Raw genomic sequence first — 25,406 nt, 5'->3', positions numbered from 1 at the left:
TAAACAAAAACAGGTTAAATTGTTCACTTTACACACTGGTTCTAAATTCCTAACTACTGGCAGAACCTTTAAACCGATAATCCATCAAAACCGAACAACATATTTCCCAAACCAGTCACTTTGCTTCGATTTGGACAATTTGATCGTTTAAACTGGCTTACGAAGACTCCCAACTAATCACCTTCATGAATATGTCACAAAATTGGTAGCCTTATGGTCACATCAATCCAAACTAAGTGTTCAATTATTACTTTCTATATCATCGTACGACACATGATTTTATTATAGGGTTAGCTAACCCCGTCTTTAAGTTCTTGATGCATTCTTCTGAAAACACCAAATCAAAGGGTTTTTTTTTTTATATTTTTTTAGAAAAGCCAAGAAATATTACTTATTTAACAAGTTGAAGAAAATGATACGAATATACAACAAAAATAATTTTTTTGTGAAGTTAACAAACATTTATATAACCAAATTACTAAACATGTAACAAAGCAAGAATCGTATTCAACTATTCAAGTTCTTTAGCATCATACCTATCAAACATTTAGAGAGAGAGAGAGAGATGATGACCTCCGAATGAAGTAAAAGATAGAGAAAAAACCCGAGTCATGCAGCGTCATGATGGAAACTACCTAAAGGATCGCATGATCCAAATCATCAACCGACACCATGGTTGGATTATGATGGTGAGATATAAACTAATATGGATCAATGCGATCCCTTTGGAAGCTTCCACCTGCTGCAACAAATGAAAATAAAAATCTAGTGTGTAATAATAATATTGTTAATTGTATATGCATCAAACAATGGATGATATGTTGGATTAATATAGGATGGGTTATGGTGGTGGGGTAGGGGTGTTAGTTTGACAAGTTTTTCAGTTAGAAATCTGTCAGTGTGTCGTGTGGTTGCATGAGTCAGCAGGGGCGGACCCACATAGTGTGGATCGGGGTCCCGGGACACCAATGTTTTTTAAAAATTTATTAGAAGCGGTATATTAAATTTTTTGAGGACCCCATAAGATTTAATACTTGGAACCCATACTATTAATGTTGATGTGGTCTGGTGGAAAGTCCCTTGTTTTATCTTTGAAAGGTCATGTGTTCAAGTCTTACAAGGCTCAGTTTTTGGTTTTTTGTGTTAATTTTTAGTGTTAATCAATCATTTGATTGCTAATGTTGCAATGATAACTTTGGAAACATTCAAACACCTCTAAAATACATATCATTGTTTTCAACTTTATGCATGGTTTTCTTTAGAAACATTCAAACACTTTAAAATATCAGTTTTATTTTTCACTAGTTTAAGTTAATGGTTTTCAACACATGCTTATGAAAGGGTGGATCTAGGTTCTATCTCAAAAATGTTTAAGAAAGGGAAAACAAAGTGTTTATGTGTCAACCCGACCCATTTTGACCCGTTCAGGTAGTGATGATTGAAAAGAAAGTTTTATTATGATATTGTTTTTTATTATGTTCTTCGCCTCGACCCGACCTGAACAACGACCGACCCGAAAAATTTGAACACCGAAAATATGGGACCCCATTGGCAAAAAATCCTGGGTCCGCCACTGTGAGTCAGTATGTGATATAATTTTAGTTTTTTGTCACGCTACTCGTGTGAATTAAATAATATATTAATGTGTTTGTCTGCTTTCACTTTTTCACTAGAAAACCTTTTTGTTTTCAAATTACTATATTTCATTTTTCTTACCTTACAATTCTCGGATACTTGGGTGTTTGAGATTGCTTATTTTCACTAATTTATAACGTATAAACTTTTTAAAAAATAATAAGGTGTTTGAGACTGCTTATATTGTGAGATGAAAAGTTTTATAAGTTACACTTTTATAACTTATTAACTTAATGAAAAGTTATAAGGAAGTAAAATAAGAAATACCAAACATCCCCATATAGTCACTTTACATAATAATATAATTTGGCATAGCTTATTCAAACACTATATAGGTTATTTGGACATCAGACACGCTTATACGAGTCGTATAAGTACAAAATTATGTCTTTTGTCGAGGAATCTTTGTCCATACAAGGGTGGACCTATGTGTTAGGTTGGAAGGGGCGGCTGCCCACGTTAAATTTTTTTTTTAGTGTTATTTGTATGTGAAAATCCTGATTGTCTCCCTTAAAATTGGTGTTAAGTCCCGATGTCGCCCCCAAGAAAATAATTCATGGGTTCGCTACTGTGTCCATATGGGTCGCATAGACCCTATACGACTCGTATAAGTCGGATGTGGTTAGTGAGTCTATATGATCCAGTAAGCCTATATGGCTCATATAGAGGTTATACGACTCGTAGACTAAAAAAAGCGATCATAATGTCCCCTTGCGTACATTTGCCAGGCATGTGAGATATGAGCCGTATAGAGTTGCTAATACACCAGATGAATGGTGTTTGAATATAACAAGTTAACAACCATATAATTTATATGTAAATATATTATGAATAATGTTTTAATTATGTATTTTTTTTTCAAGTCCGCTAATTATATTTTGCATGATATGAATTTGAACATTTTTTAATTGGTTGAAGTTATTTAGAGATCATTATCGTCATCAATATATTCTTTCTTGTAGTTGTACGTCTCGATTATCGTATTTATTAAATTTATATTATGATATAAATTCACAACACAACGTACAGGCGATATTTAATTCGGCTTACTTCCTAGTTCCTACTGAAATTTTAAAGTGGTTATATTTTGACAAATAACACACGATATTATCGTTTGAAATTTTAAAAATGTTTTTCAGGCTGAAAATCACTCATCGTGATCAGGGTTGGGTTTTAAAAATCACTCATTATGATTAGTCGTTTTAAGACAGAGTACTTATTTTCACTTTGACTTTAGTGGTATCCAGATCACTATCCAGGGTGATGTGGTTCTTCAAGCAACTAAGTTCGAATATCTAGGATCATTTCTTCATAGTGACGGGGGCATAAATCGTGATGTAGCAAATCGGTTTCGAAAGGCTGGTGTATGTGGAGGGTGGCCTCAAGGGTACCGTACTACCGCGTGACAATAATTTCCTAGCTAAACTAACAGAGAAATTTTATAGGGACGTTGTTCGACCAACTATGTTATATGATACATTTAGTTGGGTCATTAAGAAGACACAAACATGTAAGTGAGCATATCAGAGATGAGGATAATGAGGTGAATGTGTGGGGACACAAAGTTAGATAAGATAAGAAACAATGATTTTAGGGAATAGTAGGGCTGATTTAGTAGGTATGTGAAGAGAAGGAATGTGATAACTAGCATATGTTATAGCAGTGGAAACTCTCAATATAGAGGGGTAAAGGAGTAGAGGCCATCCCAACTCACGTGGTATGAGCGAATTAGGCGTTTGTGAAGACATATATGATTGAAGTTAAGGACCTTTATGGAGCATACTCTTTAGAGCATTCTCAACTCATCCTCTAAATTATGTGAGGAGAGTTTGTAAATTATATGGTGAGTTTAAGTGGCTGTGAGTATAAATTATAGAGTAAAGAGAAAAAATGTAGTGATTTTATGTAAATTTTGGGAAACTTTGTTTGTCCCTATTTATTTTTTAATATTTGTTGAATTGGTTGTAAGCAGAGAAGAGAGAAAGCTATAATGAAAAAAGTATAAAAAATAATATTTAATTGAACAGAAAAGAGAAAAATATAGTGTTTTATAGTTTAATTATATAAATAAGATTGAATTACGGGGTGAGAATATGTACCGTTGTGTTATAGTAATTCAACCTCTATGTTTTTCATGATATTGTATCTAACCCTTGTTTTTACTCTCACATATATTAGCACTAACGTTTTCTAATTCTACAATTTTGAAACCATCATTCACCAGCACACTAGCATTATATATTTTTGTACAATGTTTTTTTTGTGGAAGTCTTTTATGAAGTCGAGGGTCTCACTGGAAACATCGTTTCTATTTCTTAGGGTGGAGAGGTATGTCTACATCTCACCATCTTGAGACTCTATTAATATGCCTGCTATGAGTGGGATTTTTACTGGTATAGTTCTAAATTACAATAGTATATGTATGTTTGTTGTTTTTTAACAATAAACCATTAATTTTGTATAAGAGACACTATTTCTGTAAATAAGCCAAATATCATATGTTGAATAGTAGTTAGTGTTTTAAATTAGCTGTTAGTTGTATTTCATTCTTTGGTTGACAAAATAGTAAATACAAACACAAATTCTCCCAAATGTTGCAATTCTCAATCACCATTCTGTTATTTTAATGAAAGAGAGTAGTAAAAAAAAAAAGGAAAGTGATATGTACACATCAAAATCAACTTAAACTTAACATGTTATAGCATATTAATATCATCATCATAATAATAATAATAATAATAATTATTATTATTATAAAAATACTACTAATAATAATATATATAATACTAATAATAATAATGTGTGACGAATTAGTTCGAACACGGAGCCCACCCGAGTTTTCGTCCCACCGTTTGTTACACCAAAAATATCTGCTCTTGTGATGACACAACCACTATTAAGTAACAACCTAAATACAAGAAAATCGTCATTCTTAAAAAGAAATTAAAAAAAAAGAGTGAAAAAGGGTGGCTTTTTGGAAGAGCAGGTATAAGTTACAATCAGGAAACTAATTATGGTAAGGCTGAGGGGTGTGGGACTTCAGCAGGGGCGCGAGAGCCCATCCGCTCGCGCCCCGGCACCACCGAGGCGCGAGAGGGGCACGAGCACGGGAACCAAGGCGGGCGCAAGGCCGGTAGCGGGAGGAAAATGGCGTAAAGGTGGCTTGGGAATGCGTGAAGGAGCCGTTGGGATGAAGAAAAGAGCCGTTGGGCTCTTTAATTTTATTAAAAAAAAAAAGTTTTTCCTCTATATAAACCTTACCACACCCAATATCACATACCACACCCAAAATCACATAAAATAATTACCACAACTTCAAAAAAAACCCAAAATCAACCCATCTTCCAAACCTTTTTTTAAAAACATGGCTGGAAATTGGTACCCAAACCTAGATTCAGATTATATTGACGATTTATGGTCGTCACCGGACCAACCGATGTTTTATTCGGAGCCGCAACAATCATCCGGCTTTCAACCATCCAACATACAACCGTCTCCTAACTTTGTTGTTCCGGAGACACAAGAATCACACGGTGAAGCTGCGGGACAAAGAAGACGCGTCCACCGGAAAAAACAAGTTGCAACGGACGGGTCGGGTTCGGCTTCGACTCCGAGGACGAAACGGAAAACCACTCCGTGGTCATCGGATGAGAAGGAAGCCCTGTGTCGGGCTTGGATAGTCATTTCTGAGGATCGGCGTTGCGGTAATTGTTTTAACGTTTTTAAAAATGATTTTTAATAATAAAGTTAAATAAAAAAGTTAAATGACTTACAAATTTATTTATGCATTTTGCAGCCGACTACCAAAAGAGCAAGGTCTTTTGGACAAAGGTTAGGGAGACGTTCTATTCACTCGTTGGGAGTACAGAGCGGAACGCCGATATGATTTCGGGTCGGTGGTCCGAAATCAGAAAATTTGTCGGCTTGTTTACTAATCTTTTCAACAGGAACGCCGGTCGTATGAGACCAAGTGGCAGTGATGATTTGGCGGTTTACAATTTCACTGTCGAAGAGTGGAAGCAGGAGTGTCTGTGGAGGTATGGGACGGTGAAGACGTGGGACGATGTAAAGTTGTGGGAGAGGTTGAAAAGGTGTTCCAAGTGGGTTGAGCTGGTGGCGCCGGACCATGATGCGGAAGTAGGGCCGAAACGGACTAAAACTAGTTCGTCTGGAGCGTACAGCACTTCTGCCGCGTCGGATTGCAGCGTTGGATTCGACCTAAACATTGCGGGGGAGGAAACGTCTTCACCGCCGAGGAGGCGGCCATTGGGACGGGACGCCAAGGGGAAAAAACCGGCTGAGGGGGGAGCCGTAAACATCGTCGATCTTGTTGAATCTCTCAATAAATTCAACAAAACCATGGAGGTGGTCTCTAATGACAAAAAGGAAAAAAGTCGAATGAGAGATTTGGACTTCCTTACAAGTGACTTCAGTAACCTAAATCCGGTCGATCAAATGCTGATGGAAAAGCAAAAGGAACGTATCCGAAAGAGGTTGATCGAAGAAGACCAAGCCGAAGAATAAGAATAATGTTTTTTTAGTACTTTAATTTTTATTTTATTTTTAGATATTAATGTTTTTTTTAATGTGTGTTTTTTTTAATAATTTATGAGTTTTTTTTAATAATACGTTTTTTGAATATATTTATAAAAAAATAAAAAAAAATCCGCTGGAGCCCCTGCTCGCGCCCCTCCACACCAGGGCCAGGGGCTTCAGCGGGGGCTCCAACACCCATCTTATCCAGTTTCTCTCTCTGCCACACGTCACAATATTATTGGCTGGAGCCCCCACTCGCGCCCCCGTTAGAGCCCCCCACATCCCTCAGCCTAAGAACCAGCTAAGCACTCAACAGACACAACATACATGTGCACATGCACAACCCCACAAATTGGTCCTTTGTCTATGAACATGAGGGAGGGTAAGCAATGGACCATGCATATTTTGTTAATGGGATCCTACTAATAGTACTACTTAACTATTTTCTAAATAATGCTGCTGTCCACTATTCAATATTTCAGCCCAACATAATTACCATAGTTTCACGTTCAATCATGGTTAATTTCATCATTCATGTATATATATTTATTATTATTATTATTATTAATATTATCATAAAATAATCAAATATACAACAAAGAAACATAGTCATTAAAATAATATTTAGAGCAAAACTATTGGTAGAGTTTAAGCATAATGAGATGAGCACAAATGTGTTAGTGTGTAACATTTCGTATTTTACATTAAAGAATTACAAAATTAGTTGTTTTTAGGATATGATACACCTTTATATTAGTAATTAATTACATATACATATGAAGTTATTTGACATGATAGGATAGTTGTGTATCACATTTTTCTCGCATATCATCTAATTATAGATCAACTGTAAGTAATCGATTCGAATCGAAACGAATCTCGAATGTTTCAAATTCGAATCAAATTATGTCCACCCCTAGTGGAAGGAGGGTTGGGCAAATCACATATTTTTGTCTTTTAGTTTATATTTTTATTTATATTAAAAATTTTAAAAGTAATAACCGTGTCGATTAAAAGGGGGTTATGGGGTATTTTACCATCACGCCACGTGCGAGAAAACGCTCTTATGTGTTTAGTTATCACTACGCATGATCTTGTAATTGTGGGTTGCTCCATAGTTATGGTGCTTTAATAAAATTTTTCCCCTTGAATTAATAAAAGCATTTTATTAATAAGATTTCTTGTTAAACATGTCTATCAAACTTGGCCTATATATTTTGCAATAAAAAGAATTATGCTTATACTTCATACTAATAATGGAAACATAAACTAAATAAAAACGAGAAAAAAAAAACAAATAACTTGTTATAATTTGAGTAAGAGAGCCATGCAAATTTATTGAATATACGGGACCATGGGTCATGTCAAATCTCGTTAGGCTAGGGGTCGAACTCACGGTTGCACGCACATAACGTCGAAAACCCCACATTGTTCATGTCACTATGAAATGGCATATGGGTCCTCTATGCATTCATCCTCTTTGACTTGTTAGTTTTGAATTTGTTTTGGTTCTCATGAAGGTTAAAATGAAGTGGTTTAATATATGTGACCGGTCTATTTCTGTATGTGTATGATTAAACACATGTTCTTGGTCTGGAGTTGTACATTATTTGTTTTAAAAAAAAACTATTATTTTTTTAATGCTATCGGTATTAAATTAAAAAAATATTTTTTTTAAGTTTCTAATAGAACTATACAATATGTACATGATAGAATGGGTAACAAGTTACTAAAATTATTTATCGCACGTTACAACCTTATATATGTTAATTTGGCTCTTCTGAACGAAACCTTAACACACGTTTTGTTGGGTTCGGTTACCGGTTAACTTTGCTTGATAAATACATGCCTGAACATCAACCGAGTGTCTATCTAGGAGCAAAACATGGGACACAGTTACACAAATTAGACTAACATGCTAAGTGTTGCCGAAGTTTTTCAGTGCAATTTTCACCTTCTATTGATAAAGTTAAAAAAAATGATTATCATTCTAATTTTCTACAATTAATCCAATGATAGATGAAGTAAATTCACACTTTCCCATACTATATAAAATAGGCACAAAAAAAAGCATATAAATATTGTAGAGCCCAACAGGGTTCGAACCGGTGACCTCATGATCTGCAGTCAAATACTCTACCACTGAGCTATGAACCCAATTCTGTTTCAAAAATATTTTGATGATAACAAATATGTTCATTGGATCTCTTCAAAGGAGCCACAAAACTCGTGTTTTTACGATGAACTCTCTAGCTACTCGTGTTAATACAATACAATGACCTTCAATATATTATTCAACAGTCAGGTAAAAAAGTGAAGACATATAGTGCTTGGACCAGTTGTTGATCATTTGATATTGAAATCGTCTTATACTCGTATAGTTTGAGTGTTCAAAGAAGTCTGATTGTTTAGACCATAATCAGTTTTGGATTTAAATACACACTCCAAATTAGTCTAACCCAATTATTTGAACCTGCGGTAATAAGACAACAAGAATCATATTATATCCATCTATAAGAGCAATAAGACAACCACAATAATACAATGCAGTCCATCATCTTTGCCTACTAATTTCTGTATATGTAATTCATACAGTCAATAATGTTGAATGAAGTGAGTTCCATTTTATATTTTACTTGATATATTACATTTTCTAGTTTTATTATATATTTTTGTTATTTTAAAAATAGTCATAGGCGGTAAAGTAATCTCTAAAAAAATTATTTTGTGTAGTTATTAGTGTCTTAAGAAATGATCGAAAACAAAAACTACATAATAAACGTATGTAGCATTTTTTTTTATTTAAAGATTTTTGTTTATGCGAAGAATTCGATATACAAAATGTATATTTATCGCAAAAGTACAATTCGAGAGATAGAATACGACTTAGAAGAGCGTCTCAATGATTATGAATAATTGTTTTGGATGTCATTTATGCTTGTCATGCTTGACATTTTCTTAATGCAACTGACGTGCATTCGTTAATGTTTGAATGAAGTCTCGGTACTTAACTGCCTATATATACTCAGATATTGGAAGCATTAATATGCGAACGTGCCAACTTGACCAAATCGTTGCGTTTGATTAGATCGGTCTGCTAAGTGAAGCTCGCAACTTGTGTGATCAACTTGCGCAAAGCTATAATGATCAATTTTAGTGAAGTTGCAAATTTTATTAGTTTGAGATAATATGATTAGGTGCAATATAAATGTATAAGCTATGATTTTCTAAGTTTAATGAAATTATATGGAAATTAATCAACAAATATTATGTGTTCATACAAAGACTTTGTTGAAATCTAATCCATTTACTAATCCAGGTTTTGGGCAACAAAATCCTATTTAGTTATGTATTATGTTGGGTCAAAAACTTGTGTAATGGGCTGGCTGTCAAACCAAAGCCCATGGTTAAAATCCTTGTGAACATATTTATACATTGTATCCCTCAAGATTCATTTATTTAAGTAATCAACCACACAAATGTTTCATATGATAACACTCAAGTTTAATAAATTACACAATTATTCTCACACGTCTATTTACAAATGGTATCCCACAACTTTTATTTAGTTACACCATTAATCACATAACATTTTACTTTTAATATGTTAACCCTCGTACCATATTAAAACTATAGTAGGAGAGAAAAAACTATTTTTTAAAAGAATATTTTATTCAACTCTGAATCCAATAATGTAAAAGTAAAACGTACGTATATATCTTTTCATATGAAGAATGAATGATATGGCCAATTTGTGTGTTCTAATTAGTAATCAAGTAACTAATTACTATCTCTTTCATGCGGTATGCTCAGGCTACTTGTAGTTGTATGACTTTGATATTGTATACTATGCAGCTCCTATAAGATTGTGGCATGTGGTGTCACATGGATAGCGGCAATCAACCTTCTTAGAAACATTTCTGCTAAAGTACCAGTCACCAACAGATTCTGCAATGGTCTGTATAAAAAGGTTGAAAAATGGATTAACTTGCTCGAGCAAAATGAAACATACTCACTAGAGATGGCAATATGGATGGGTCGGGTTTGAGTAACCGGTCTGAACGGGTTTTGGTCATTGAGTAATATTTGGTGTAATATGTGATCCAATACACCTTTTTTGTCAAATAAAATTTGAGCTTTATGCAATTAACTAAAATGTCAAATTTGATTTTAAAAAATGTTACTATTTCATAGCCTAATTTTTTGATAAATAATTTAGAAGGCTTTATGCATTAAAAATACATTTTTGAGAGATTTTCAAGTTTCGACACATTTGACTTGTTCTCTTTTAGCAATTTTTAGTTTACCGATATAAAACATACGGAAAATCACCAAAATTGCGATTTTGACCTAGAAAATTAACTAAATAGCCTTTACTTTCTAAACAGATCAAACATGGCGTGGCATGTATCATTTGGCGCAACAGATTTTAATCTGACACGCAAGATTCAACATGGCGCCGCTATTTCCGTTTGAAGAAATATTCTTAATTAAGAAAAGGAAGTCATATGATATTTGAGTAAATAAAAAGTCAAGGGCCATTTTGTCAAAGTCAATGGTCAAAACTCAAAATGGCTATTTTGGTAATTCCCCTAAAAACATAACCTGAGTCAACCCATTCATATGCCGAAATCGCCACCTCTACTACTCGCTTAAAAAGATGAGTTAGTTAACACGGACCTCATTAAGCAGCAGCGGGGAATCTAATGCAAACCATGTGTCTTGTGACTCACTTTGGCAATGTGCAAAACATGAATTTATAAAAACACCTCCTCTTGTTGAATTCATCAAGAATGACCTCACAGCTGTAAGCATGTCTACTCTGAAAGCTAAACACATTAACACATTCATATATAGATATTAGAGAAGTAAGTAGATGTTAATAAAAACAAATTCATAATATAAAGTTGTAAAAAAAAACATGAACCATGCAAAAGGCTTATTTGCTCCGGACTACACGCGCTTGGATTCAATTTGCATCTGTTCCAATGTCCGTTTGGATCAGCTGATGGTGGAACTAATATGTGGTGGAACTGTATAAAAAAATACAATAAAAAATATGAACTATATGAAATAGTAACCAAATTTTAAAACTGATGCAATCAACTAATCAAGTCACTTATAAAATCTTTTGTAATAATTAGGTCACTAAAGTTTTCTTTTTGTTGTAATCCTAGATATTTTACCTGGATAGTAGGTCATGAAGGTTTTTTTTTTTAAATAGTTCATTGCAAAACATTTTTTAAAAATTGAGAAAAATAGATTTTAAATTGTGAAAAATTGCAAAAAGTAATACTAATAATAATCTGGAAAATTGCAAAAAAAAAAACTGAAAATAAAGTTTTTTTTTTTACAATTATCCAGTTTTTCGTTCTTTTTTATTTTTTTTTGTTGCAAAAAATAATGATAATCTGGAAAATTGCAATAAAAAACTGGCAAATTTTTAAAAAAATTTTAATTTTTTTTTGCATTTTTTCACAATTAAACTTTTTCTCAATTGTTACTGATTCTGTCACTTTAAAAAAAAATATTTTGCAATGTTAAACTATTTAAAAAAAAACCTACTAAACATACTATCCAGGTAAAATATATAGGATTAGAACAGAACAAAAAAACTTTAATAACCTAATTGGAACAAAAAAATTTATGAGTGACCTTATTAGAACAATTTTAAAACTTTGTTACTATTCTATAGAGCAATCCCTAAAAAATAACATGAAAATGAAAAACTATGAAATTATATTAAGGTTACTAGAAGCAGGATATTATACAAGTATCTTACTTGGTATACATCGTATGCAGAGTTTAATATGAAAAGTGGTGGTGTAATGTATTTCAACAAGTACTGTGGGAAGATGCACTGTGAAACAACTAACAAGTGTCAAAAATAATATTGAAAATGTCATGGGAGTGTTAAAACATAAGTGAGTGAAGATGCGCGTTAATTACCTGTTTCGGATCGCTCATAGAGTTTTTGCAGTTTTCGTCTAGGTTGTTCTCTATTCCCTGTCAAAAGTTTATAAAAATGTATATAATTATTAATTAGGAATGCATAGTGCCGCATTATTTAAATTTATCGTTGTTCGTGTACCTGTAGCGTGACAAGCTGTTGAAAGATCGTTCTTTGAGTATGCAACATACTGATGTCGGGTCTGCAACCCGAAAATCCAAAAAGAAAAAAAAAATTAAGTGTTATCGATTCCAACCCTTAACTTATAATTAATGGGCCGATTTGGGTTGTTATTTTTATTCATAGTTAATTCAAAATATGAATCATTGTTTTACTAATCATAGTTAACATATTAATTATTAAAAATGGACAAAACAAGTTGCGGTTCAACCCAACCCGAGCCAGCCCATTTCAACCAGTGGCCCAACTCGCCCATCTTGCCACTACGAATATATAACAATTTTATATGTCATAGTGTCGTACGAGTCCATAAAAAATCCAGCATCCCCGAGACATTTTATTGCGGTAGTATCTGGTAAATAACTGCTAAAGTTGTTGCAATGCAAGTAGGATGCCAAACCGCCAGCAGAACACCCCGAAAGCAAAGCCTTAAAATTGCAAAAGTTTATAAAAAAACAAAAAACTTATTAATATTTGTACATTTTGTATTAAATATAGCTAACTTTTAATTAAGTATATAGGATATATACCTTGTTAGCCGACCCCAAACCTTTTGGTAGAAGATCTTCAATGATCGCTTGCCAAATTCGTTGGCCACGGAAATAAAGCAGTAACGTCTGTCATTCATAGTGCATATAGAAAATTTGTAAAACTTTGTATTAGCAAAAACATTACAGCTAGTTATGTTTCTTAATAATGACTGTTATGTAATATTTTAAGTACCCCATTGTCGAAGTTAGAATCCCCGGCAAAAGATCCTCCATCGCAGTATCTCAGCTTCACGCGATTCCAGTTGTAAAAATCTGTTTAGGTTTAGTTTAGTATCTTGTTATAAGAATTAGTTACTTAGCTTGTTTGTTAAATTATAAAATTAGTTGCATTTTTCTGTATTAACTGATATAAAAAGATGATCATGTTTAAATTTTAAAATTTCAGTTCCCATAATACTCTATTAAAAAAAACTATTGACAATCATGCCACATTACAGATGAGCAGTGCATGTTCCAGTACACTGAGAAAGTTGCATTTGACCATTGCCAATTAGTATATATATATATATTATGAACATGGCAAGCTCAATGTGGAAGTTTGTCATTTAGGCAAACGACATTTTTACCCTCCCGATTATTAGTGCACATAAGAGCATCTTCAATAAGGACTTAAATACGCATCTAGTGAGCTAACGTAGTAACACGTCATAAAAATACTAACATCAATTTCCTATTTCCTATTCAACCCAGAATCAATGTCACACTATCACCACCTTTTACATTTACATTTGTAGGCACGCATTAGTATATTATGACTCAATAGTCAGTCTATGCCCACCGTCCTGCAGCCGTTCGTGCCCACCGTCGGTTACCTTCATCGTCAAATTTACAAGAAAGTTTTGAGTTGTGGTTGTCCGGCAATGTTGTAGTAGATGAAGACAAGAAAGATAATGGGGGAAGATGGAGACTTAAATGCCTTCTGTTTGTTAGTTTTGAGTGCAAACATGAATTACAACAATATATTATTTAATTAAAAGGCCCAACATTATTTATAATATTATTTTTCCCCGTAACGTTTAACGTCTATAAGACTTTATCATTGTGAACTTAGAGGGTGTTATTTTATTAATTTTTAATATAGTATTAATAGAACTCTCTACATTTATGTGTGACGTAACAATTATATTATTTATTTTAAAAATAACATTATTAAATATAAAATATAATATATATATATATATATATTTGGTAAATATTATTCATATATTAAATAAAAGGATCCAATTACAATATTATGTGTAAAAAGTTCTTTTTGGGAATATAATTTGTTACCCTCGTATTATCATCAATTACTTTAATAAGTTCACGAAACATATATAAACAAAAAATATATTGTGGCCTTCCGATTAAAAGTTTTCGATTTCATCATTGAAGTTCATAAGAGATGGGTCCAAACTGTCACCTAATTGTTATATGTTTGTATTATATAAATTATAGAAAGTGTTTTAATTTTTAAAGATGGTGTGTAAAAAGTACAAATTTATCCTCACGTGCTCCAAAAGTCCATTCCGCTTTGTGCCTCAAAAATGGTTGAACGGCCTTGTCCTCATTGACCCGACCCACTTTTAACACAATTAATCTTGTGCCCCTCGTAGCAAAAATTCCAGGATCCGTCACTGTTTATAATTATATTATTTAAGAATGTGTCTATACTTGGAATTCAATCATCATATTCATAAATATTAGGTCAATTAATTTTCATTATTGTACGTTTAATGAATTATTATTTTCTCTAAAAACAATGTGTTATTTATTAATAAATATACAATAAAGTTTAATAAATTAGAAAAGAAAATAGGTAAATTATTTATCAACTTAGCATGAATGGAGACAGGGCCGGCTCAATGAATGTGAAGGCCTAAATTGAAACACGATTTAGGGGCCTTTTCATTACAACGGTTAATAAAATAAATTTTGCTTATTACAAGTTTTGAACTAACAACAAAGTCTACCACCACACCAATACATTACTTTGAGTTTACTTTACTCATTATAATATATTTATATATAATGTTTTTTTAGACTTGGGAAGACCTTAATTAAGCAAAGGCCTGAATCCCTAACTTGTTTTCGTTGTCTCACGAGCCACCCCTGAATGGAGAAAGCCGAAATGGAAAACAAAGACAATAATATATTACCCGGGTTACGTGATGTGTTATTACTAAGTATGCCTGAGAAGGTCTCTAACTTATTCATTAGACTTGTAGATCCACGTCTAGTTTGGGCTCTCTCTGCACATGATTCGATATCAGTACACCATCCGCCACCCTATTATTATCATTGAACGTTAGCATATATATGATGTATATACCATAAAAAGACCACAATAATATTTTAATCAAGTTTGGTAGCTTAGTGCATAATTAATTTGTTAATTATAAATTAGTTTGAGGACCATTAAAGCCATACAAGCAAGAGAAAGAACTCTAGACATTGATTTTATAATTACCTATCTATACACATGTTGAAAGTAAAAATAAAATCAAATCATTATTAAAACATTGATTTTATAATTACCTATTTATACACATGTGTTATATTATTATTATTATTATTGTTGTTGTTGTTGTTGTTGTTGTTGTGTCATGTTTATGTTAAAAATTTTGAAAACAATGAAATACTAAATAGCTATAAAATAATTAGGTACATCATGTGAGTTTAATTTTTCTGGCCCACCAATGTGTGTAGGCTGAAAGCATGTAACGGATGGTGTTGGACTCATTCTATAATAATTAATTAAATATACTACTACTACTAATAATAATAATAATAATAATAATAATAATAATAATAATAATAATAATAATAATAATATAAAAGGAAACTATTTTTCTTGTTTTAGTTTTTGTTTTAACAAAGCACCCACCACGGATGTGCATTAATATTGTCCGTAGAATATTAAAAGGTTAAAGATGGCCAGCCGTTTTTATTTTGGATTTATTCTTCTTAAACAAACATAAATGATAGGATTGTAACATCACATTACTGTTTCAGTTTCATCTTTCAACATCATTGAGTAATAAAGTTATAGTAAAAAACTGTCAAAATAATTCGGTAAAAAGTGCAAGTTATTTGAAACATAAAAGACAATATTCAATAATTAGAAAGGTCCAAAAATGATATTTGGAAATGTGTTTACTGTTTAGAATGTGACAAAAGAGCACAAGAGTTTAAAGTACCTCAAATTGCAAAAGCCAGTTGCTTGATCCCGCCCCGAATCCGCGATGTATATGATACGCAGGTAAACTACCGTCCAAGCAATCTATAAATATTTATAAACGCGCTCAGTCAGCTGCCACTTATTCATATGAAAATAAGTATTAAAAATCACGTGTACATACAAGCACCAAGCGCATCAGCGCTATGGACTAGAGTCATGTCCACCAGAAGACGGTAATTCGAGGCTGACAAGGTGCATGTTATCAAAGCGGTAATAACGGCCACGATCGTGACAACTTGCTTCATTGGTTCTTGTAAGCTCTCTTCTAGTGTTGATTTTATAAAAACTTACAAGTGTATTTATATTTGAAAGGTTGCATGAAAAATAAGAAGACAAGAAGTATAAAAGGATAAGAATTCAATTTTCAGAGAGAAAAGAGTAATAAATAAAAACGAATGTTTGCGTTTAGAGTTTGGATATGATCATATGAAGACTGATGAGTCCACTAGATGGAGTGTAAGGCCCACATCAAGATGGACCAGTGAGTGTGGTGGGCCCGGGTCTAAAGCCCAGTTGGTAAAATGGCTTAGGAAAGTCAAATATGGGTTTCTTCACATTTGTTGGCTAAGCAATGCGGTTGGTTTTGTCTAATTAAAAGGTGATTTGATTTATGTGTAATGTGTTTTGTCAAGATAAACAAGTTATAACTTTTAAGTGAGTATATTCCATATATAATAACATTTTTTGAACCCGTATATTACTCGGGATATGTCAAATAATAAAAATAAATAAGGTCTGTTATTTCAATTGTGATTCTCAAATACTTATAAGTTAATATAATGTAGATTTAATGGGAAAAAAAACAAACGGGGTTAACGAAAAGTACTAAAATAGCATGATTTTAATAGAAACGTCATGTGTTGATTTGCAAAAAATTTAAAAAAAGATAGTAAAGTTGCGTAGTTGATCAAATCTCATGTATAAAAATGACACTTAATTCAATACATAAAATCCACATTATGTTATAACCCACTTGACAAAATGATTTTGAGTTATGACTCATAAATAACTAGAATGAATAAGATGAGATATTAGAAATTAGAAGAAATATAGGCTTGACACCTAAACTTTAATATAAACTTCAACATTTTCTTTTATTAGTATAGTAAGATAATATTTTATAATATGCATATATTAACATATCAAATTTGTCTCATGTTTTATTATGTATGTTAAACATAAACAATTAAAGACGTAAAAAAACATTAGCTTTATCAAAACCAATATTTATAACTTTTCAGTCTGTTATTGATAGCAACCATCACAAACTTGCTCAAACGAATAATTAACATGTCAAACATATTACACATACAAGCAAATCAAGACATTTAACGTTCTTTTTCTTCTTACTTAACCCGGTAACATCGATCTCAATTTTCAAAAGTTCCCTTTTAATGAAACTTTAAATACAAGATAAAATGATTATTTATAAAACCTTGACTGCCCACATACGCCTGGCACGTTCTCGTGGCCAACACTATCGATCACATGACTGTTCACAACTCTAGTAACCATGCTATGTCTCTCGGCTAAACCAACGCACTACCATTGTCTCGTTGTGTGTAAGTTAGTGAATCATGCAAAATACCATTTGAATCTGCATGTCACCCCTAAACTAAAAGGACGTAATTTGTAATGCATTTTTAAAAAATTGAGATGGTAAATGTAATGTTCTTGTAGTATCTATACGGCTTTGAGAACTCTGTTGATCATCTACATTGACCATTTGCGGGTTTGGCTAGAAACCGACCCATAAATTTCGTAGAGGTTTTGGCGAACTACAGAACATGTAGAAAGAGTTGTAGCGTATGTTGATATTGTGGTGCGCTTAATGTAAATCCCTAACTTGTACTTTATGGATAAACTTTGTATTGACAAATAATGGAAAATTCAATTAAAAAAAACGTTTCAATTTAGAAATAAATTAGACTTTCCTAAAAGAGTGTTGGCGAGAAAAATATTTACTCATTTGGTGTTAATTCAAAAATATTTACTAAAAAGGTGTTATTAGATAACTTTTTGTTTCTCACTCCTAATTTTATTGGGCGGCTTGTATTTTAATAATTAATACCATTAAACCTATCTTTTCAATTACTCTCAACCAAATATGTATTTTACATGAATAATAAAAAATGGTACGGGTAAAATGAATCAGATTTTTTTTATATATTTGGTCAATCAAAATTTATCCATAATAATATTTGGGGATCTGGAAAAATAAAACTTCATTTTCAAGCTGTATAAAAATTTAAGCATAAAATAAATCGATTTCCTAGCAAAACATAAACAAACGATACCTTTTTTTTTCAAAAACTTCCATTTCGTTCTAACGAAAAATGATTCAACTTTTTTAAGCATTTTCTTTTAGTCAGTTTTTTTTTTCTCACACACATATAAATAAATATATAATTCAACTTTATATATTTATAAAAATATAGAAATCAAAATAATAAACTAGCGTAATACAATTATGTTATTTGAAAAATATGTTGTAGCGTAATTACGCACTAATTCACGTAACTATGAAGATGACTGCGTCACGTCTTTCTTCACTCCGCATTGTGTGTGAAACAGATATAAACATCGCTTCTTGATAAAACAATTTAAAAAAAAAACTTACTGAAAGAAAATGTAATTATGTATTGCTAGGAAATCTATTTGCCTAATTATTTTTGCCTTATTATTTTGATTAAATTTTTGTACAACTTGAAAATGAATTTTTTATTTTTCCAGATCCCCAAATATTATTATGGATAAATTTTGATTGACCAAATATATAAAAAAAATCTGATTCATTTTACATGTACCATTTTTATTATTCATGTAAAATACACATTTGGTTAAGAGTAATTGAAAAAATAGGTTTAATGGTATTAATTATTAAAATACAAGTTGTCCAATAAAATTAGGAGTGAGAAACAAAAAATTATCTAAAAACACTCTTTAGTAAATAGTTTTGAATCAACATCAAATTAATAAATATTTTTCTCACTAACACTCTTTTGAAAAAAAAAATTCAAAAAAATTATCCTTTTGACATTTATAGCAAATGATTGAATGAGTTATTGTTTGATCTCTTCATAAACAAAACTAGGAGGTTAATTATTTGGTTTCAAACTGATTAAATAGTATTTTTAGATATTTTTAAGTTTTAACTAAAAAAGAAAAATTAGGCATCTTAACTATTTTGATGATCTATTATTGGTCGATTGACTCGATTCCATTTAACTATTGTATTTTTTTATTATTAAAATCTAGAAATAATCCATAAGTCACACCACATGTATTTTATATTTTTTCTTCATATTTTCCTACTTATTTTCTATTCAAAATTTGTCTATCCTAAATTCCTATTACTTTAATCATTTAATGGCATTATAAGCAACATACTCTCCCTTAAGTTGCATTGCATTTAACTTTTAAGTTCTAAGACCGTTTCTTTTCCCGTCAACTAGTCCTCGGGTTGATGGCTCAGAGAGGCAAAGCCTGAACACCTAAAAGTCTCGTGTTCAAATCCCGGGAAAGTAAGAAATTTACCGTAAAAAAATTCTTTAAATAATAATAATAACAATAATAATATTATATAATCATATAACAACTTTTCATTGAACATCAAAAGTAGTCACAACCCACAAAGCACCTAATAAAATATGGAAGAAGCAACATTATGTTTACTCAGTGTAGATCATATATGTGGAGTACAAGACGGTCAATCTACACATGTTGTAACTGACTTACACATGAAGAATTTATAAACTCTTTATGCACCTAATCCAATGGACACTTTGCAGATGCAAAATATAACCAAACGGTGTCCACATAAACACACACAAAAAAATAATAATAAATAAATAAAATAAAATTCTACTTTGACTTTGCCACTACTAAAACATGTTACAAAAAATTCACAATTTTACAATATTCATGCACTTGTTATTAATAATAATATTACCTCTTTATTGACATATTTATCGTCATCATGCACCATATATGATATTGAATCATTTAGACAAATCCAATACTTGCAAAATCTTTGACAGTGAAGCCAACTTTCTCAAACTTACCTTTTTCACTATTTTCTCTAAATTGCATATAATCACCACACAAAAAAGGTCTATACACTCTCAAACCTTTGTCACCCACAACTTCATCAGGTGCAAAAACAACCTTATTATCCTCAAAACACCAAAAGAAAGCAAGCGAAAACCGGCTTTTTCGTTCTTTCAAAACAACTCTATGCTCAGATGACCTTAACTTCCCATTACTCCAAGCTTGCATCAAGTCACCAATATTCACAACTAGTGTTTCCACACACGGGTTAATGTCCATCCATTTCCCTTCTTTAGATCTCACTTGAAGCCCACCGATTTCGTCTTGGTAAACGATTGTTATGCAGCTCATGTCGGTGTGCATACCGAGTCCTTCAACATGGTTTTTTTCAGTGGGTTCGGGTGGGGAGTAATTATTAATCCGCAAGTACCCGTCCGAGTTTGAAAACTCGGGTTTAAACTTGTTTTCAAAATCTTCTCCTAAAGACATTAATAACATCTCAATGATTTTATTAGATAGAGTCCTCATTTTCATCCCATATTCTTTCAACACCTCACTGAAATAAAAATAAAATTAAAATATATAAGAATAATAACACTAAATGTATATTATACAACTAGTGGTAGCAAGGTGGGTTGTATAGCATGTCAAAAACGGTTCGGGTTAAAACAGGCCATTTTTAAAACACGTTGAGATGAGCCGGGTTGGGTTGACCCGCTAACAATCATTTTACTGTGACAAAATGGTCGGTTGTGTAACATGCATGTCAATACGGTTCGGGTTGAAAAATGTCTCTTTTTAGCAAGCGTAAAAATGGGTTGTGTCGGACCGGGTTGACCCATTAACAATCATTTTCCTGTGGCAAGACGGTGAGCGGTAAAGCATGTTCAAACGGTTCACAGGTTAAAACATGCTTTTTCTAGCATGGGTTGAAATGGGTCGAGTCGGGCTTGGCTAGGTGGTCGACTGACCCTGATAAGCCCGAATTTTTTTTAAATATATATATTTTTTGAAAAAAAAAACGTATGTATTCTTAATGTTGAAACCCAATTACTAAACTAATTTAAGGCCAAAACTATTTCCCCTTCGGCCCCAAATTCTTTCACGATTCTCGGAGCCGGCACTGGTGTAACATCCTAAAATTTTAATGATGAATAAAGAAAGCTATGTTTAGTGATTTCGCGTTATTAATTAATATCGGGTAAGGAGCGGATCATGGACTTAGATTAATTGAGATGGGTTAAATGAGAATGGGATCTAAGGGATATAAATATCCCCTAAACCCAAGATATCTTTTATTCCTTTCATTTTCTAATACTCCAAAAAGAAAAACACACACACCACACACCACACTTCGCCGGCCGGACCAAGGGAAGAACCGGGCAGATCCAAGAGAGAGAGAGAGCGATTAGTGTGTTAACAAGTTAAACGAGATCATAACAAGCTCAAAAAGGTATGATTCTTGATCTTTGAAGTTTAAAGATTCAAGCTTTTTAGTGTATAAGCGACCGAAAATGGTCGGGAAGCGTAGTGGGTGATGTTGAACCATAGCAAGGGTGTTAAAATCGCTCGAAATGCTGGTCAGAAACCGAACAGCGGCTGATCTGGACAACTTCGCATGCAACTGGGCAACTTCGCCTCCAAAGCGATGAACTTCGCCTGCAAGCTAAGTTCGCCTGATGAACTTCGCCTGCAAGCTAAGTTCGCCAGATGGCAACTTCGCTGTAAAGTTAAGTTCGCCTAACTGGTAACTTCGCCTGAGGCCAAGTTCGCCTGATGACAACTTCGCCTGAAGCCAAGTTCGCCTGATGGCAACTTCGCTGTAAAGCTAAGTTCGCCTAGCTGGTAACTTCGCCTAAAGCTAAGTTCGCCTAAGGTTAACTTCGCCTAGAGCTAAGTTCGCCCGAGGGTTAACTTCGCCTAAAGTCAAGTTCGATTAGAAAATAAATTAAAAATCTAATGAAAAATGTGTTAAGACAGTTAATGGAAATAAAATTTTTCCAAGCTGACCTGGCAGCTCGGCCCCAGCCAGGGGCTCTGCCCCTTGGACCCTGCTAGGGGCTGCCGCCCCTAGACCCCGCTGCCAGGGGCGCTGCCCCCGGACCCCCGTTCGTTGTGGGTCATATAAAGATAGAAATACATTATGAGAAGTGATAGTTAATTGATACGTATACTTGTTATACAGTCAGCCGTGCACAACTGAAGAAAGGGATTACGATTAATGGTAAACATAACCGTGTTCAGGTGAGTTTCTAGCCCCATTTATGTGTTATGTTTTCGGGGCTGTGTGCATACTCAATATGTTTGTTAATACGCTTATCCTAAGAGATAAGTGTATGCCTTATGTGAATAATGTGAAATGTATGAATGATTGCTTGATGGTACGTGAACGATCTTCGGATATTGCACGTACTGTCAGGTTGTAACGCTATGTGTAAGGTAAGTATGATATGTATGCTTATGTGTATGAACGTGATAAAGTTAATAAAAGAAATAAATGACGGTTGCATGGTTGTATGGTTACGAAAAGGGTACCGAGCCCTAATAATACTCGAGGTATGATGTATGGTTGTATGGTAACGAAGAGGGAATCGAACCCTACTAATATTCGAGAACTAGGGAACCGAACCCTACTAATATTCGAGGAAAGAGGGAAACCGAGCCCTAATAATACTCGTGGAAAGAGGGAAACCGAGCCCTAATAATACTCGTGGAAAGAGGGTACCGAGCCCTAATAATACTCGAGGAAGGAGGGTACCGAGCCCTAATAATACTCGAGGAAGGAGGGTACCGAGCCCTAATAATACTCGAGGAATGTAGGGCGTAATGCTCTTTATAACGTAAGATATGAAGGTAAGTTAATACAAAAGAAAGAAAGAAAGAATGAAAGTATGAAAGTATGAAAGTATGAATGAAAGAATATAAGTTTATGTGTATTGTATAGTGTATGATTAACTAGAACTCACTCAGCGTAGCTGACTTTTAGTATGCACGCAGGTGAGTAGGATGAGGCAGCTCGCTTGAGGAGACACGTGGCAATGAATAAGAGTCTGGCATCTGAAGACTTATGATGTTTTAATTTTAATGCTTTAATGTTGAAAGACAATGGATGTTTTGAGATAAGTTATGAATTATGTAATGTTTTATGAAAGTTTTATATTCCGCGTAAATGTTTTAATTAACTCTGATATTTAGAACTGTGTTTATGAGTAAATCCAACACGAAAGTAGGGCTACCGGTAACGGGGCCTTACACCTGGCTGGGTTGATCCGTTAACAATCATTTTACTGTGGCAAAATGATGAGTTGCATAACATGTCAAAACAGGTCAGTTGAGACATATATTTTCTAGCAGGCATTGAAATGGGTCGGGTCGGGTCGGTCCAGACCGGGCTGACCCGTTAACAATCATTTTACTTTGGCAGGATGGTGTATAACATGTCAAAACAGATCAAGTTGAAACATGTCTTTTCTAGCATGAGCTAAAATGGGTCGGGCTGACTCGGGCTCGGGCCCACGTTGGGCTGGTTTGACTTGTAAAATCCTTTTCCTTTTCTATTCTATCAAGTATCAATAACTAATGTGTTAAATAGTTACATTGAGTCAGGGGTGCGCAAGAAACCGAAAAAACCGATCTGAAACCGAGAAAACCGAAAAATCCAAACCGAAACAAAAACCGACGGTTTGGTTTTATGTTTTTGTAAAAACCGCACTAACGGTTTGGTTTTGGTTTTGCATGTAAAAAAACCCAAAAAACCGAACCGAACCGAATTCCTACATTTTTGTTTTTTTTATATTATATATTAAGTAATTTATAAGAATTTAATAAATATGTAACTCCAATAGTTTTGATCAAAAGTATAATAGCCTATTATTTTACAATTAACAAAATTATTTATACCTAAATTCATTATTTTTTGCCAACTTTTTTTTCGGCCTAAAATTTTCATGTTCAAATGGCAAAAACCGAAACCGAAAAAAACCCGAAACCGAGCGGTTTCAAAAACTCCAAAAACCGAAGTTTTTGTTTTCGGTCAGGTTTTAGCCTAAAACTGCACCGAACCGCACCACGCACACCTTGACATTGAGTTACCTGAATTCTGACTTTGGTTGGTTCAAGAGCACTTCAGCAGAGCTCTGGGCTGACCCAAAGAAATCGGGCCCAGAAACACGAATCGACTCAAAAAAGGGTGAGGCAATGAAATGAGGAGTGTAAGTTTTTATGCTTGATGATGGGCCTGCTTTGAGCTTCTGTTCATAAGGCAGACCAAAAAGCTCGCTCGATAGTAACCGAAGCTTGTCGTAAAGATCTTTCGAGATTCCATGGTTAATTATGTGAAAGAAGCCCCATTCTTTACATGCTAATGATAGGGATGAAAGACAAGAGGTGGTTAAGGGTTTAGATACATCAAAAACAGGCAGTTGTATGGAATTAGTTTTTGATGCAAGCATGGTGAAGTTTGATGAACAAATAAGTTAGTTTGCATGAAACTTATAAGCCCATTTGTAGTTTGTAACATAGACAACTGTAGTTAAATTTAATATACCATTGTACCAAGTTTTCTTAATCTATTATATATATTAAAAAATGGGACCATGGATCATAAGTTTCTCATGATTAAGTATTAAATAATTGTTGAAGATGAGTTAATAAAGATCGTTATTATAGCCTGTTGGTGTATTTGAAAAGCTAAAAACGAGAAGATTTTCGAAGATAAAGAAGTCAAGATTGAAGAGATAATTTGTGAAATAAAGTCTTTGGGTTTTTTACGGTTTAAAAATAGAGGGAATTTCAAATCTTTATAATGGTTGAATCGGTGTAAATTTGTGTTGTAAGTTTTTTGGTTTGGAGGCTGTTCCTCTCCCTTTGCGGGGTTTAGGGCTGCTGTTCGTTTTTGTGTGAATTAAAGTTTTAGTGCGGAAAAAAATAAAGACCGTTATTAGGTTAACCTCTTAACATTTTTTGTTACTTTTTATTTATATATAGTTGGTTAATAATACACAATATACATGAGTAACTACTATTATAAGTTACAACAATAAGTCAATAACTCTTAATCTTTATTAATATACAATATATAACATGTTTTACTTGTTTAAACACACAACTTTTAGCCCACTTTACTTGTTGATTGGGTTAAAAAGGCGTATTTATGATCTAACACGTATATCTAAAGGGTAACTTACATAGAGATTATGGAACATTTGTGGTCATTCAAGAGCCGTTTTCATATACTATATTTTTCTTTTAACAATGTATATAATATAAAGTAATCTCATTTGTT

General features: G+C 33.1%; 2 protein-coding genes and 1 non-coding gene across 3 annotated transcripts; all 3 read right to left on the bottom strand.

The window, feature by feature from the left end:
* Window positions 1-8,256: 8,256 nt before the first annotated feature.
* Window positions 8,257-8,328, bottom strand: TRNAC-GCA (transfer RNA cysteine (anticodon GCA)). The gene has a single exon. It is a non-coding gene; the product is annotated as a tRNA-Cys (tRNA).
* Window positions 8,329-9,968: 1,640 nt separating this feature from the next.
* On the bottom strand, window positions 9,969-16,683 carry LOC143627014 (pectin acetylesterase 9-like). The gene is made up of 12 exons (XM_077096923.1): window positions 16,194-16,683; window positions 16,032-16,114; window positions 14,991-15,120; window positions 13,025-13,104; window positions 12,832-12,918; window positions 12,605-12,729; window positions 12,263-12,323; window positions 12,121-12,177; window positions 11,954-12,031; window positions 11,099-11,204; window positions 10,852-11,000; window positions 9,969-10,129 (listed from the first exon to the last, which is right to left on the bottom strand). The coding sequence occupies exons 1-12, from the start codon at window positions 16,315-16,317 to the stop codon at window positions 10,019-10,021; spliced, it is 1,191 nt and encodes a 396-aa protein (XP_076953038.1). The 5' UTR covers window positions 16,318-16,683; the 3' UTR covers window positions 9,969-10,018.
* Window positions 16,684-20,077: 3,394 nt separating this feature from the next.
* Window positions 20,078-24,640, bottom strand: LOC143627013 (gibberellin 20-oxidase-like protein). The gene is made up of 2 exons (XM_077096922.1): window positions 24,215-24,640; window positions 20,078-20,678 (listed from the first exon to the last, which is right to left on the bottom strand). The coding sequence occupies exons 1-2, from the start codon at window positions 24,571-24,573 to the stop codon at window positions 20,078-20,080; spliced, it is 960 nt and encodes a 319-aa protein (XP_076953037.1). The 5' UTR covers window positions 24,574-24,640.
* Window positions 24,641-25,406: the final 766 nt, after the last annotated feature.

Source organism: Bidens hawaiensis, unplaced genomic scaffold (genome assembly GCF_021521415.1).
Source record: "Bidens hawaiensis isolate Kalapana, Puna unplaced genomic scaffold, B.hawaiensis_p1.1 tig00004595_1, whole genome shotgun sequence".
Classification (NCBI taxonomy): Eukaryota; Viridiplantae; Streptophyta; class Magnoliopsida; order Asterales; family Asteraceae; genus Bidens; species Bidens hawaiensis.
This window is presented reverse-complemented; position numbering and strand designations above follow the sequence as displayed.

Excerpts from the sequence above, each read along its gene's own strand:
- LOC143627013 (XM_077096922.1), bottom strand. The coding sequence starts at position 24,573 with ATGCTTGCATCAAAAACTAATTCCATACAACTGCCTGTTTTTGATGTA. Across the intron at positions 20,679-24,214 it reads CAACCAAAGTCAGAATTCAG|TGAGGTGTTGAAAGAATATG; the intron begins GTAACTCAATGT and ends TTTTTATTTCAG.
- LOC143627014 (XM_077096923.1), bottom strand. The coding sequence starts at position 16,317 with ATGAAGCAAGTTGTCACGATCGTGGCCGTTATTACCGCTTTGATAACA. Across the intron at positions 13,105-14,990 it reads TAACACATCACGTAACCCGG|ATTTTTACAACTGGAATCGC; the intron begins GTAATATATTAT and ends AAACCTAAACAG. Across the intron at positions 12,919-13,024 it reads ATTCTAACTTCGACAATGGG|ACGTTACTGCTTTATTTCCG; the intron begins GTACTTAAAATA and ends TATGAATGACAG.